A 16,174-nucleotide genomic window follows, 5' to 3' on the forward strand; every position below is an offset into this window, starting at 1 on the left:
GAGGAACAATGGCCGTTGTTCGGTTCTGAGGCTGCTGGGGTGGAACTGGTACGGGATAACAGCTAAGGACGTCTGTCTGGTGCGTTGACCTTGGACTTACTTGGTCTGGTGCAGCTTTTGGGCAGGTCTCTCCTCGGTGAGTGCCGGAGCCAAGAGAACGATTCTCTCTTGGGGGATCCTTCTTATACCCAAAAGGGGCTTCGCGCGCTTTTGGGCGGGCCTTGAACTTGGCCCCAATTAATTGGGCCGTTTCTCAATCGTTCCTATCGATTTCCTCCAATAACGGGGTGGGTGCCCTGATGGCTGGGCATGTCCTAGGTGGCCGTTGGCCTGCTTTGTTCTGGTCTCCTCTGGCGCCAAGGTGTCTGCCTTCGTATCGTTTACTTAAATGTTACTCTTTTGTCCCTGGAACTGGCCCATTAGTATGCTAATCGGCTTGTAGTTTTGGTCTTGTCTGGGAGCTGCGGCTCCAATGAACAGACAGACCCTGAACCTGCTTGTTTTCTCAGTATTGTCCATTTTCCCTGCAATCTTTGCAAAGTGTCCATTTTGTAATCGGGAAGTGGCCATCCCAGGTGGCTACAGTTTGCATATTCTCCCCGTGTCTGTGTGGGTTTCCTCCGGGTGCTCCGGATTTCTCCCACAGTCCAAAGATGTGCAGGTTAGGTGGGTTGGCCGTGCTAAATCGTCCCTTAATGTCCAACGGTTAGGTGGTGTTACGGGGATAGGGCAGGGGAGTGGGCCCAGGTAGGGTGTTCCTTCAGAGGTTCGGTGCAGACTCAATGGGCCGAGCAGCCTCCATCTGTACTGTACGGATTCTGAGACACTTTTTGGGTTTGAATGCAGTAAGATGGATTTTGGGGACACCCGGGCAATGTGTGTACATGTCTAACCTGTTTCAGCTAAACAAAATAAATGATAGCCATTCGTTGGTTCAAGAGCCATGCCTTGACCAATCAGAGTCACACTGCTTGGTGTAAATTTCAAACAATGCTTAGCAGTTAACCATCAGCCACCATCAACTGTTGCATTCTCCATGAAAATACCTCCACCAATCAGAATCCACTTGCCAACCAATCAGCACCAACTTCTCATGCAGTATAGAGTCATTGTTTCCCCTGCCATTAATATTTTTCTGATTGTCCTGATGAGTGCAAGATGAAAAGCTTTGACGTAATGGATTTTTTTAATAGCAATAATTAAGTTCTGTACGAACAAATGACCAGCTTATTTTTAATGACACTTTAAAACATTCAACAGGAGAACGATCTGACTCATCCTTCAGATTTAGGGTGGGATTTTTTGGCCAATGACAGTGCATCCCTTCCGTGGCTTTCGCGGTGACGAGGACTGGAGCGGATCCTGCCACCAGCTACTGGTGAGCCACCATCCACCCCTGCAAAACACGGGAGGAATATCCCGCCCTTAGTTTAGATGAACAGCATTGATTTGCATGTACTTGTTTTTCTCCACATCAATATACATAGATCCTTCATCCTTAGTGCCAGAGGGAAAATTTCCCACTAAGTTAATCATTGGATAGGTAATGAATTGTTGAGAGTGACGCGCGAGCCTGATTTTCATGTCGGTACACCTTATCCAGCCTCTGCCAATCTTCTGTCACTGATGCGTGACAGATGTTCAAAACTTGCCACGTAAATTGTTATCCCGAAGCAGATCCCAGCAAACTGGCAAAATGTGTTCAAGCTCAAGAATAACCTGCCTTTCAGGGTCTAGTAAAAAAAAAATGACGTATCTTTCTCAGTTTCATCTTTCGTTTCTTCTGTGACTCCTTCCCCTTCTCTTTCAATTTCATCTCTCTCTCTCTCATAGTTTATGCTTCCATCTCTCCCAGCATCTCTTCGTTCTGGGGAAGTATTTTATAGCTAAATTATGGTGGTCGAGATGTTTGCCTGTTTTGTGTTTCAGCAGTCAAACAGATCTATTCCAAAATACATCAATCTTGGATTGAGGAGTTGAGCAGAGTTTTGCTCTGCAGATACACACTAGGTTTTGCAACCAACAGAAGCCACTCTCAAAACGCCCCACCCAGCAAAGGAACCAGTCAAACCAGTATGGAGAGTGTCTGGAGAAAACGTAACTGGATTTGGCCTGTTGGCAATACAATTATCAGTCAGTGACTTAAAATATAGAAGCTCAGAACAACAGTGGTTAGCACTGATGCTTCACAGCACCAGGGACCCAGGTTCAATTCCCGCTTGGGTCACTGTCTATGCGGAGTCTGCACATTCTCCCCGTGTCTGCGTGGGTTTCCTCCGGGTGCTCCGGTTTCCTCCCCGAAACACGTTCTTGTTAGGTGAATTGGACATTCTGAATTCTCCCTCCGTGTACCTGAACAGGCGCCGGAGTGTGGCGACTAGGGGATTTTCACAGTAACTTCATTGCAGTGTTAATGTAAGCCGACTTGTGACAATAATAAAGATGATGGCCGTCACAGGCACGATAGGCCAAAGGACCTCTTTCTGTGCTGTACTCTATGACTCTGTGAGACTTGGGGGGTGGGGGGCATAGGTCATCAGTTTGTAAGTTCTACATCATACGGGGTGGGGGGCATAGGTCATCAGTTTCTAAGTTCTACATCATACGCACTTAAAATGTTGGGCAGAATTTTCTGATTTCTGTTACCTTCCCCCCTTCGCAGGCATTGGGGTACTGCTCTCTCTCCCCTCCCTTTCACAGGCATTGGGGTTCTCCCACCACCGGAGTCTCAGGGGCAATCTCCCCCCTTCTCTCCCCCCACCACTGCAGTCTTCGTGGCACTCTCTCCCCCCCCCCCGCCCGCAATTGCACACAACTGCAGTCTCGGGGCACTCTCTGCCCCCCTTCCACTGTAGGCTTTGAGCATTCACCACCCCCCCCCCCCCCCCCCCCCCTCATCGCTCCACACAACCACAATCTTGGGGGCATTGCCCCCCACACACACAGACAACCGCAGTTTCTGGGCTCCCTCCTTCCCCCCCCCCCCCCCATCGCAGTCTTGGGGACGCTCCCCCCCCCCCCCCCCCCCCCGGACAGGCAACAGCCCTCTCCAACACACAGAAGGGGAACCCAACCCATCGGGCATCCCAGAGGGGCCACCCCAGCATTGTCCTGGCAATGCATTGGTAGTGCTAACCTGTGTCTGGGCATTGCCCGTGCAAGTCCCTCTCCCACCAGAGGCTAAACTTACCTTGGGGTCCCTGGCAGAGCCCCCTTGACTGTTTCCTGTCTTCGCAAACCTGTTGCCACGTCACGTCCACAAGGTTTCAATATTTTGTGAGGGGAAAGAGCTTTAAGCAAATGCAAATTTATTCAAATGTATTTAAATGAGCTCCCCACCATTTCCAGGCAGAAACCTTGTTATGTCACCAGCGAGGAGCGTGGATAAACGGGAGACGTGACCTCTCTGACAAGAATTGCGTTTCCCGATTCTCACAAGATTTTGCATCCACGTCGCGGTTCTCGATCATGGCAAACAGGCTGTAAAATCGCACCGTTCTCGGTTCTCACTTCCGACAGACGCTGCCTGACCTGCTGGGTTTTTCCAGCATTTTGTTTGTTTCAGGTTCCAACATCTGCAGTACTATGCTTATTTAAGTTAGGAAAGTATGTTTGTGAAGCAGCATGGCTCAATTCACCACTCTCTGTGAGTCATTAATAATAATAATAATCATCATCACTTATTGTCACAAGATTAGGTTCTGCTTTGGAGTTCCAAAGAACATTGTGGGAGGTATCACCATTCAGGTTAATTTGATGTCCATACCAGCCTGTTGAATTCGATGTAAAAGACTGCACATCCCTATTTGATAGAGAGCTGGGGAATTTTCCCCATGTTTCGACCAATATTTATTCCTCAGGCGCCACCAAAAAGATTAACTGGTTATTCACCTCATTTACAGGGTGGAGTTTTCCCCCAAAATAGTAAAGTGTCAGGCTCTGACTGAAAATTGGCTTTTTTCTCCCCAGAGTAACAGCCTCTCCAGATGTTCTGTCACTTTGTGAAAAAATAGCCGGGGACGTGTTTTGCACCATCATTCTTGAGGGGCGGGGCCTGGCGACGCCGACCATCCCGGCTCCATAGAGATTAGGGTGCCCTTTAAAAAGGGCACACCGATCTCAAAGATAAGAGACACATGAACATCAGGGTCCAGCTAGAAATCCCCCCCCCCCCCCCCCCCCCCCGGCAATCTATCTCGCCGGAAATCTTCCCCCAGTCTCCCTGCCCCCTAACCCCACCCCATTGCATGGTCGTCTTGATTGCTGGATAGCAGCAGTAACTCATCCCGGTGAGCATCTGACCCCCTCCCTGGAAGCTATGGCATTATGCCATTTAGGAATATTTCAATCCATGCAAGTTGATGGTAATCAGGTTCATGCCCTCATTGGGCGTGAATCTTATTTCATCGGCGATGGGGGAACGTGCAAGACTGCATTCGGAGATCGCCCCAGTGCAAATCCCGTTTAGTCCTCTTGTGAGAGTTAGCGGGCATAACGGGATTTGTACCCACAGCAAACAAGCCCCGGAAAATCGCGGCCAGTTTGGTGATGTTGCTGTGTACAATTGGTTGATGAGTTTGCCTACTTAACAAAGTGGCAATATTTGAAAATAATTAATTGGAAGGGAAGTGCTTTAGATGGCACAGGGCTGTGATGTAACATCTTTTTCTTGCTGAATATCCTAACGTTCCTCGTGACAGAATTGGCAGACACCGACTGTGGGTAATTCAGCAATACAGACCAGCTCACCCCCAGATTCCATCGCTGTTGGCTGAACAAACAGTTAATCCTGGTCAAAATGGGGCAAATGCACTGAAAGTGGCATCAACAGCCTTGGGCTGGTGGGAAATGAGGCAACAAAACCCCCTGCTGACCACTGCATTATCACATATGCAGGAAAGTAACGGTGAAAAAGTTTGATATTCACCCCAGACCCTCGCGCTCCCCAATCTCAATCACGATCCTGATGTGTCTCATTGTCCTCTTCATGTCTCAGTTCGGAGTCAATCTTTTCATTTTTAAAAACTTTTTCCATTTAAGGGGCAATTTAGCGTGGCCAATCCACCTACCCTGAACATCTTTGGGTTCTGGGGGTGAAACCCACACAGACACGGGGAGAATGTTCAAACTCCACATGGAAATTGACCCGAGACCGAACCCAGGTCCTCGGCGGCGTGAGGCAGTAGTGCTAACCACTGCACCACCATGCCGCCTTTATTTTTTCATTCTCCAATAACTTCCTTCAATTCTCAAGCCATTTCCATTCTCTTCCTTCCTATTTTTCCTTGAAATCGTCCCTCCATTACATCTCTTACAAGTTGATTGACTGCCCACTCCGCCGGGTCATCATAGAATTTAGAGTGCAGAAGGAGGCCATTCGGCCCATCGAATCTGCACCGGCTCTTGGAAAGAGCACCCTACCCAAGGTCCACACCTCCACCCTATCCCCATAACCCAGTAACCCCACCCAACACTAAGGGAAATTTTGGACACTAAGGGCAATTTATCATGGCCAATCCACCTAACCTGCACATCTTTGGACTGTGGGAGGAAACCGGAGCACCCGGAGGAAACCCACGCACACACGGGGAGGATGTGCAGACTCCGCACAGTCAGTGACCCAAGTCGGAATCGAACCTGGGACCCTGGAGCTATGAAGCAATTGTGCTATCCACAATGCTACCGTGCTGCCCATCGGGTCGAGGTGCCGATTGGCTGCACACTCGGCAGGGACTAGGACCCGATTGGCTGCACACTCCGCAGCGACTAGGAGCCATATTTAGACCATTTGATGGGGATGCTACTATTTGGCCGATGGTGGAGTAACCACTCCCTGGGAATGTCACCAGTTTCACCAAAGCAGCCAGCGAGCTTAAAGAAGGAACCATCCGGGCCAGAGGCTCCATGGCCCAAAGAGGGAGCCAGGGGCACAACCGGGTGTTGCTGAAGTATCAAAACTCTCCTAGAGAACTTCCTTAACCAGATGGTGGACCTGGACACACAAAATTAGGGGACCACTTTGTGTAAAATCGCTGAGCGCGGCCCACTCTCAGCATGTGTGGATACAGGATTCTCATCTGGTCCCAATTAGGCAACCCAAAGATGATGGTAAAAATCAAACTCAAAACTATTTATGAAACTTTCAAAGGAGAGAAGTGGATGTGTCTACTCCAATTCCACAGAGAGTAAGAGAATAAGACCTCCTACACATTCAAGGATGTCGCTTGATAATACAGGCGATATTGACATGTTGAGAACCATTTTGCACTCATCAGGTCAAATTCAAGGACGCCAGAGTTCAAATGTATCACAACAATTTATAGCGCAGGGGAAAAGGCTGCTGATTGGTTGATTAGTCAAAATTTGTCACTTCTCTTTGTCCTGGTTGGTGCAAGATGAAAAGCTTCAGTAGAGTTTCTCCCTTTCCAATATAAGAGGAAGTGTTTTTTTTTTTTAATTCATGAACTCCCCAGTGCCTTTCCAGCACGGTGAACATAAATAAACCAATGACAAAACACCAGCAGCAGTACCGTTGATGATGATGTGGTGTTAGTGTCTCAGCTTTCTCCCACCTTATCCAGTAGAAATGCAATCCAGCAGAGGGAGAAATATCCCAGAAAGGTCACAAAGCGAAAAAAAACTAATGGATTTAATCGACTGTAGACAAAGGTATTGAATTCATGAATGAAAAATGCTTATTTTCTCACTACGACGGGAAAGACACAGACGCCATACAGAGAACGGATGTAGCCCAATGTCACAGACTGATCCGACTGCTAGTGACCGTTACACTTGATGAATTTCATTTTTAGAGTGTAAAAGCTCAGGAGGCCAGAGAAGGTAAATCCAAAAGAGGTTTAATTCAACGACAAAAGTAAAGGCTGCAAAGTGGCATACAGTCCTTTTAAATAAATTTATAGTATACAATTTCCCCCCCCCCCAATTAAGGGACAATTTAGCGTGGTCAATCCACCTACCTAGACGCATCTTTGGTTTGTGGGACTCAGGCAGACAAGGGTGCAAACTCCACACGGACAGTGACCCCGGGCCGGGATCGAACCTGGGTCTTCAGCGCTGTGAGGCAGCAATGCTGACCACTGCACCACCCTGCTGCCTTGGCTTATCGTCCCAATGTCCCAAACAGGACTGTTCTAGCCGGTCCCAGTCCGGGCTGGCTTTTATAGGGCGATTTCCATGAACCCCAGCTGAAGGGTCACTGCCCACTAGCGAGGGACATTATATTTCACGAGTCCCACGGGGAGATCAATTGGGGTATCCCCATGGGTCTCAAGGGGATTATTACATATAGCACCTCTAAAAAAGTAAAAACATCCCAAGGTGCTTCACAGGAGGGTCAGCAAACACTAAGGCAGAGAGGGGGAAACTTGGATAGTTGCAAGAGATGAATCTTTTCTTTTTAATTTAGAGTACCCAATTATTTTTTCCCAATTAAGGGGCAATTTAGCATGGCCCGTCCACCTATTCCCCTCTCTGGTACAGAGACGAGGGTATCTGGTCTCTCCAGCACAATGTTTAGTGCTTGTACCGTTTGTTTTTTGTCCAACGGTGTTGTGAATTGTTTTAATAATCAGAGTATCCTACCACCCCTCCCCTCCCCATACGTTGGCACTGAGGGGAGGGTACCCTGTTTCTCAAACACAAAATTAGTGTTTGTACCATTTGGCCTTGTATATATTTTTTACTGTTCTAATAAAAAAGATATGGTCAATCCACCTAACCTGCACATCTTTTTGGGTTGTGGGGGTGAGACCCAGGCAGACACATGGAGAATGTGCAAACTCCACATGGACAGTGACCCAGGGCCAGGATTGAACCTGGGTCCTTGGTGCCATGTGACAGCAGTGCTAACCACTGTGCCACCGTGTTGCCCCACACTCCCTCAGAACTAACCCTCCAACTGTGCGGCGCTCCCGTTGCGAGGTTCCCTACTCAGTTCCGAGATTCCCACCTGCTTCAAGAAGACCGCTATCATACCAGTGCCAAAGAAGAACTAGGCAATGTGTCTCAACAATTACTGTCTAGTGGTCCTGAATCTATCATTATGAAGTGCTTCGAGAGGTTGGTAATGAGACATCAACTCCATTCTTCCAGAATGCCTTGATCCACTGCAATTCACAGACTGCCTCAACCGGTCCACAGCAGACACTGTCTCCCTGGCCCTACACTCATCCTTGGAGCATCTCGACAACAAGAACTCCTACATCAGACTCCTATTCATTGGCTACAGAGCAGAATGTGCAAACTCCACACGGACAGTGACCCGGGGTTGGGATTGAACCAGAGTCCTCTATGAGGGCGTTATTCAAATCGCAGCATCTCAAGATTCTTTTGAATCTCACAAGACAGCGAGCATTGCGAATTGCGCAGAAGGCCTCTCACAAGATTTAACGACCTTGTTCTAAGTCGGGCACGTTGAGGTCACTGTTGTGCCCAATTTCCTCTCTACAGATGCTGTCTGATCTGTTGAGTATTTCTGGCATTTTCCCTGACCGTACGCCCATCTTAAAAAGGTGAAATCATTAAACATCTGACTCCAAGGCAAACAGGCTGGCAATTGAGGCACGGATTACCCCTGTCCATGTCAAAAGATTGGTCTAACACTGCCGTTGTGGTGCTATGGAGCCATTTGGAGAGGCAACTGGTCTGGTGGGGCACCACTCCTGCATCATCCAACTGAACTTCCAGAACACATCAAACACGAGAAACAAATTGGTGATGAAGTTTCCCTCTGCCCATTGCACAGGGAGGACTGGATGGAAGATGATGTCTGAACTGATAGGGGAGGAAATGTGAAAAGAAAAAAATTATGGAAATGTGAAAAGAAAAAAAATATGGGGAAATTATAAATATTTTTTAATTTAACTAAAGATTGATCTTAACAAAGTTAAATGCCTGATATTGGTAACAGCATTATCAAACATAAATGCCTTTCCAAATGTAAATTACAGTTATTTACAGGTTAAAAATAAATTAATCAATACATTTGTCAAAGCATCCACCAAGTACATCATAGTTTTAGAGATGTAGAAAATAATGAGATATTCAGAATTACACAGCATGCTCTGCTGGCGTCACCATATTACCCTCACATAACCAGCACTTCCATGATATTGCTATCTCCTGAAATGGGACCAATGTACTGCCAATGTTCAGGTCATTCTGCTGCAGTAAATGCGAGGGGCGGATACCCATTACACAGAGTTTGTGAAAGAGTTTGACAAGTGCAGCAACATACAAACTGGAAGATTGAGTGGAAAACACAAAAATATTTCTGCCCAATTGGCAGGCATGCTAAGAACCTGAATGCAATGCTGACAAAATTAATGTGCCAGCTTCTGACACAATTTTTACAATATTAATTATTTTTTTTTATTTTAAAGTACCCAAGTCAATTTCTTTTCCAATTAAAAGGGGCAATTTAGCTTGGCCAATCCACCTACCCTGCACATCACTGGGTTGTGGGGGGGGGGAAGAGACCCACGCACACACGGGAAAGTGTGCAAACCCCACACGGACAGTGACCCAGAGCTGGGATCGAACCCTGGTTCTCGGCGCAGTGAGTCAGCAGTATTAACCACTGCGCCACCATGCCGCCCACAAGTTATACAATATCTCAATAGTCTGACACAAAGTAATTTGATGTTAAACACAATCACTCAACTGTCCGATTCGATCTATCATTTCTCTAAGTCTGTCTTTATACTGACAAACAATAACAACATTTAATAAACTTTGTACAACAACTCTGTTCACCGAACATGTGTACAATATCAGATATTCTAGTTTCCTTTTAAATTAGTTTCTTTTACAATTAGAAAATGTTTCATTGTGAAATATTATTTTAGGTACAATAACTAATAGAAAAAGCAGTTCCCACTGATACCAATTGCTCTGAATAAGAGTTCAGATTAGCAGGTTAATCTAAAACATATTGAATCATATAGTACCAGAAAATCTATTTAAATTTAAGAGTTTTAGGACAAGCATTATGGATTATATTATTTTCTTTTTGAAATGATTCTTTGTTGTAATGATCAGAATGCCTACAGTTTTATTGCTTATAAAATTAATAGGCTACGAATTTCAAGAAATACACCTTTAATTTACAGAAACAGTCTAAATATCTGGTACATTCATTTGCTAACATTCTGATGTTTACCTAATTCTTTCAGATTAAAAGGCATGATGTATATAAATAAGTATCCAGTGTCATAAATAACACAAACCACACCATCCGTATTACACTCTACAAAAACTATTTACAGTCTAGACAGTACCCTGACTATTCATGTCCTTTTTTAAAATATAATTTGTTAATTATTTGTGCTGTCATTTCAGTGCAGGAACACCGGATGGTGCACGGTGTAAACAACACAAAAAATTACTTTATTCACTACCCTTTGCCCCCCCTCCCCACCCGTTGTGTAGATGTTCCAGGCATGTTAACCTTTAGAATAAATCATCCTGGCAGTATCAGAACCGTCATTAATTGGATTTTATTTTCCATCATAAGCTATTTCCCCGCCCCCCCAATTGCTCCCTAAAATGGCCAATTCCCCGAATCCGTTACATTGTCAATGTCCAAACAACAGTCCCATTCTTCCTTTCATAAGAGTGAACAATGGAGCCTGGCAGTGAGGCAGCTCACACCCAGCTGGTACTGCCTCACATGTGTCGATGGTGAGTCTTTGACCCATCAGCAAGGTCACAGTTCCTCTGGACAATCCCAAATACACTTAACCAAGTTTGGTCAGCTGCAGATCGCCAAAGATTTTTATCACATTAATTGCTGATAAATCTAGGACTCGATGGTGAAAATCAAAAAGCTGGTGCCCATCGATGAATATGCGGAATCGTTGATATTCACAGTGGATCTCAAGCTGTAAATCAGGAAAATAAATACATTTTTGGGAAAAATGTAATTATCAAAACAATTTTTAAAATATATCACATTTACTCAAGAATATTAAAAAGATGCTCCTACCCAGGAGTTCATATAGAACAGCCATTTCTCTCCACCAACTTATCCTGCTATTCTGTGAGATTATGACTGATCTGTGACCCAACTCCATTTCCCACCTCAGCCTCATATCCTTTAATATTTTTTGATAACATAAAGCTCTGATTTCATCTTCAGAATTGATCTTGCGTTGACTGCCTTTTGTAGAAGAGAGTTCCAAACTTCTATCATGTTTGTGTGGAAAAGGATTTTCTAACTTCACTCAAAAGGAGCCTGGCTCTACATTTCAGGCTCTGTTTTAATCCAGTACTGGTACACCATCTACAGCAACAACTGTAAACTTTCTTTTCAGAACAGTCACGGAAGCCTATGGGGCTCAGCCATACAGACGAGGAACATACCAAGTCTGAATCATCTAGTCTACCTATGATCCCTGCTCCTGATTGCAATCAGTGACCCATACTGGATCATTCAGGCATGTGGATGCAGAGTGAGAGACACATCAGACAAAGCAGTGATGCTTTCCACAGTTGAATAGCTGATCGATACAGACTAGCTAGACTGATATGAACAATAGTCAAGTGGGCGAGGTACCAGCGAGCTTCCAATATAGAAAGAGTGGAGGCATGAAAACATGGAAAAGCGACAAGAATTTCTTCAAGGTCAATAAATAGCAACAAATTTTGTTTTAATATATTTCCCCTTCCCAAAATACAATGGTTTTCTATATTCCATACTCAAAAGATCAAATAATGTATCCTGCTTTCTGTCCTTAACCTGTAAACCAGTCATTTTTGACAGTAATTTAGAACTATAATAAACACATTTGATAAATGTATATTTCTTTTTTTTTTTTTACATTCTTTCAAAGGCAGCCGCCATAATGAATAAATCACCAGTTTTCTCTGCATTAGCAACACTTGAGTTTATTAAATTGCAAAGTCACGCAAGTGATGGTGACGGGGTGTGTGTGCCATGTCACACCAACCTTCTGGTGCCAACTGACTAGTAAGGTTTTGACATTGTGGGTTTTGTAAATACTTGGGAAGGGCACAGTCACTCAGTAAAGTTAGTTCTGATTCCTGTTAGATAGCCCATACATTAACATGTTATACAGTAACTCTGTTCTTAATTATTGATAAATCTAATACATGTCTCATGACTTTCCAAGTCTCCTAGTTGAGAATGAATAAAGTAACATTAAAAAAAAAAGGAATTCGAATGTTGATATGAAACAGAATCAATATTTGAACAGGAGAAAAGTATGAAGAATATAACTTCTACGCTGTTGCTTACAGTCATTACTCCCAAGTTGTTCAAAAGTTTTCCAGTTTCAATAATCCTCTATTACAAGACTTCTCATAGATGGTAATCAATTTGTGCATGATTCTCATTGCTATGTCCCAATTTTAACTCTGCAGCTCTCCACCACTCACTCCATCTTCACCCAAGTCTAAAATAATGAGTTCACAAAATAATGAATCACTGTCGTATTGACAAACTTGCTCACATAATTGCTGAAGGGGTCAGGCAAATGTAGAGTCAGGGTGTGAAGGAGAGCGAGATTCCTTGGACAGAGAAAGTTTCCATCAATTATTACATAGAACAGGACAGCCCAAAGAGGTCATTCTGCCCATCATGCCTGTGCTGGCTCTGAAAGACCATTCAACACATTCCCTACTCTTTCCCCACGGCCCTGTAATTCTCTCCCTCCCCCCGCCCCCCCCCCCCCCCCAACCCCATATTTATCCAATGCCCTTTCCAAGGATCTGCTTTGGTGGCACAGTGGGCAGCATTGCTGCCTCACAGCTCCAGGGACCTCGGTTCAATTCCGGCCTCGGATGACTGTGTGAAGTTTGCACGTTCTCCCCGTGTCTATGTGGGTTTCCTCCCACAGTCCAAAGATGTGCAGGTTAGGTTGATTGGCCAGCTAAATTGCCCCTTAGTGTCCAAAAGGTTAGGTGGGGTTACTGGGTTATAGGGATAGGGTGGAGGCAAGTAGGGTGCTCTGTCCAAGGGCTGGTGAAAACTTGATGGGCTGAATGGCCTCCTACAGTACTGCACTGTAGGAATTCTATGATTAAATTTTAGAGTACCCAATTCATTTTTTCCAATTAAGGGGCAATTTAGCGTGGCTAATCCAACTACCCTGCACATCTTTCGGTTGTGGGGGGGCGAAACCCACACAAACACGGGGAGAATGTGCAAACTCCACACAGTGACCCAGAGCCGGGATCGAACCTGGGACCTCGGCGCCATGAAGCAGCAGGGCTTAGCCACTACACCACTGTGCTGCCATGATTACCTTTTTAGATCACAACAACTCGCTGGGAAACTTTTCTCATGTCATATCTGGTTCTTTTGCCCATATGAAGTCTTACAACACCAGGTTGAAGTCCAACAGGTTTATTTGGAATCACTAGCTTTCGGAGCGCAGCTCCTTCCTCAGGTGAGTTCACTGAAGAAAGAGCTGCGCTCCAAAAGCTAGTGATTCCAAATAAACCTGTTGGACTGTAACCTGGTGTTGTAAGACTTCTTACTGTGTCTACCCAGTCCAACGCCGGCATCTCCACATCTTTTGCCAATCAGCTTGATAAATCTTCTTGTATTAGCCACTGCACTGGGGAGAATGGGTTTTCACTAATCTATCACCAGACATATTTTATTACTGCCCAACACCGATACAGCCAAGGTTGTTGCAAAATTAGTTTGAGGATATCAATTCACAACAAAATGCTTCCTCTCAAAAATCAGCAGGTGGCATTTTCTCATCATTTCATCCAAGTAAAGGCCCCAAGCAAGGCTGGCGAGGTGAAAACTTGTTTGTGAAGCCACTGAATATGGTGTTGGAGAGACTTTAGGGCAATTGTTGACTGAATGTTATCCACCGTTCATAACGATCTTGTGTCATAAGGAATAACTGTATCCATGTTGTTTAAGTGTCAAAATCTGATAGTCGAAGGTGATAAAACTCACATTTTAAAAAGCAAAACCTGTTACAATTTAACTAAACTGCACCAAATAAAACAATACACCAATTATGACAGTTGATGGATGTCCTTTAACCCTTTCAGAACCTTTAAACACTACAAAGACATCTCTTGTGAATTCACTTTTAATTTGATGATTTTCTTATATTAATGGACCCTGGGTTATGCACCCCATCAAATCCTCTCTTCGTTCTGAACAACTCCCATCTGCTGACTGCTCAGTAACGCCAGCACGTCCATTCTTTCCTCAATAGTTGTAACCTTTCAGTTCCGGTATCATCCCCCCGCTAATCCGCTTTGCATTTTCTCCACTGCCTCGATTCTTATTTTTACAATATGCAGACCAGAACTGTGCAGAGCGCCCCACCCCAATGTGCTCAAAATAGTTACTCACCCTAAACGGCTGGTCTGGGATGAAGGGGAAGTAGGGAATGGATGTTTCCTCTTCTCCCCATTCTCCAGAGAGAAAAGCATTCCTGACAAACTGATCGGGAAAACTCGCCTGCAGCTCCAGGGCAACATCAGCCGGCGACACGTCCGAGTCTCCACAGCACAGACTGATTTCAAAGCTTCAGCAAAGGTAGCAAGAAATTAAACTCAGTCACAAACAAATTGTCATTTAACCTACCTAGGCTCTAAATGAAGCAACTGTCTGTATCAACACAAACTTGCATTTGTTTTTAAATTTAGAATATCCAATTCATTTTTTTCCAATTAAGGGGCAATTCAGCGTGGCCAATCCACCTACCCTGCACATCTTTTTGGGTTGTGGGGCCCATACCCACACAAACACGGGGAGGATGTGAAAATTCCACACAGACAGCGACCCAGAGCTGGGATTGAACCCGGGACCTCGGCGCCGTGAGGCAGCAGTGCTAACCACTGCACCACCGTGCTGCCCTAACATCTTACATTTGTGTAGCGCTTTTAAAATATAGCGAGGGGCATTATCAAACAAAATTTTGCATCGAGACAGATGTTAGATCAGGAGAAAAAAAGTTAGGTCAAGGAGAATCTTACAGGAGCGAGGAGGTGGAGAGAGGGAATTGAAGACCTTAGGGACCAGATAGCAAATACACAGCAACAGGTGGAACGATTATCAACATAGTTATATTTGAATAGTGCCTTTGACGTAATAAAATGTCGTATGATGCTTCAGAGAAACATCATCAAACAAAGCAGGACAACAAGCCACTTAGAAGTTTCATAAGACACAATTAAAATTGTGACCTAAAATACAGAGGATTTTGGAGGCCAGAAATTAAAACAGAAAATGCTGGGAAATAAACTCAGTTGGCCTGGCAGCATCCGTAGAGAGAGAAACAGAGTTAATGTAACATGAACTCTGCTCCTCTCTACACAGATGCTGCCAGACCTGCTGGGTTTCTCCAGCACTTTGTTTTAATTATATTTGGGGATGCACAAGAGGTCAGGACTGGGATTATCTCGGAGAGTTGCGGAGGAGTATTTTAAATGGAGGCGATGCCATATAAAAAGTTATACAGTAATGTTTCAACCTCTGATCAACAAAAAGGTGTTTTTAAAAACACATTGAAGCAACAAGTTAATGTGGCCGATAACATCTCAAACATGACCATCACTAAATTTTTAAACCACACTTACCAGGCTTGTTAAACGGTCAAGTGACAAAAGTGGCATATTCACCACCTACAAATGCTGTTTGCATTTAATTTTGTGTACTCACATAAACAGCATGAACAGAATAATTGCTGGAGATAATTCATTTTCTGGTTGCATATGAGATATTACTCAAATAACTTTGAGATCAGCTCAAATTTAAATTAATTCAGACTATTGGCACTGGGTCCTTGTATTGAGCAACAAACAAACAATTTTGTACTTACTGATTAGAAACTGGAAATGGAACTATTTGTACCATGCTTGCAAAGTTTTGCTGGCAACTGTTTATGACTTGCTCTGAAAGAGCCCGTCAGACAACAGAAGCTTAAAATCACAATGATTAACATACCTCACTAAATCGTTCCAATATTAGGCCCATTAACTCCTCCTGGATAGTAATTCTCCAAAATCATATCACTGTAAACACCAAAATATGCATCATGCCATTCTTTGCTAATTTTCCAGTTTCAACCTTCCTTTTCAACATTACACATTGAAAGCTATATCAAATTGTCTCCATTCATCCAGACGAAAGCCACAATTTTTGAGTTGCAGATGAAAA

General features: G+C 44.4%; 1 protein-coding gene across 2 annotated transcripts in view; it reads right to left on the reverse strand.

Moving 5' to 3' along the window:
- Window positions 1–16,174, reverse strand: part of LOC140422100 (galectin-related protein-like) — a 31,901-nt gene that overhangs the window by 13,947 nt on the left and 1,780 nt on the right. Inside the window, exons 4-5 of one of the 2 annotated variants that reach the window (XM_072507118.1) lie at window positions 14,366–14,540; window positions 8,858–10,901 (exon numbers count right to left, since the gene is read on the reverse strand). In XM_072507118.1, coding sequence (XP_072363219.1) covers window positions 10,758–10,901; window positions 14,366–14,540 — 319 coding nt within the window. In that variant the 3' untranslated portion in view covers window positions 8,858–10,757. Of the gene's footprint in view, window positions 1–8,857; window positions 10,902–14,365; window positions 14,541–16,174 lie in introns of those variants that run through there. The other variant, XM_072507117.1, reaches the window with a different exon arrangement.

The sequence above is a fragment of the Scyliorhinus torazame genome, chromosome 1 (assembly GCF_047496885.1).
Source record: "Scyliorhinus torazame isolate Kashiwa2021f chromosome 1, sScyTor2.1, whole genome shotgun sequence".
Taxonomy (NCBI): domain Eukaryota; kingdom Metazoa; phylum Chordata; class Chondrichthyes; order Carcharhiniformes; family Scyliorhinidae; genus Scyliorhinus; species Scyliorhinus torazame.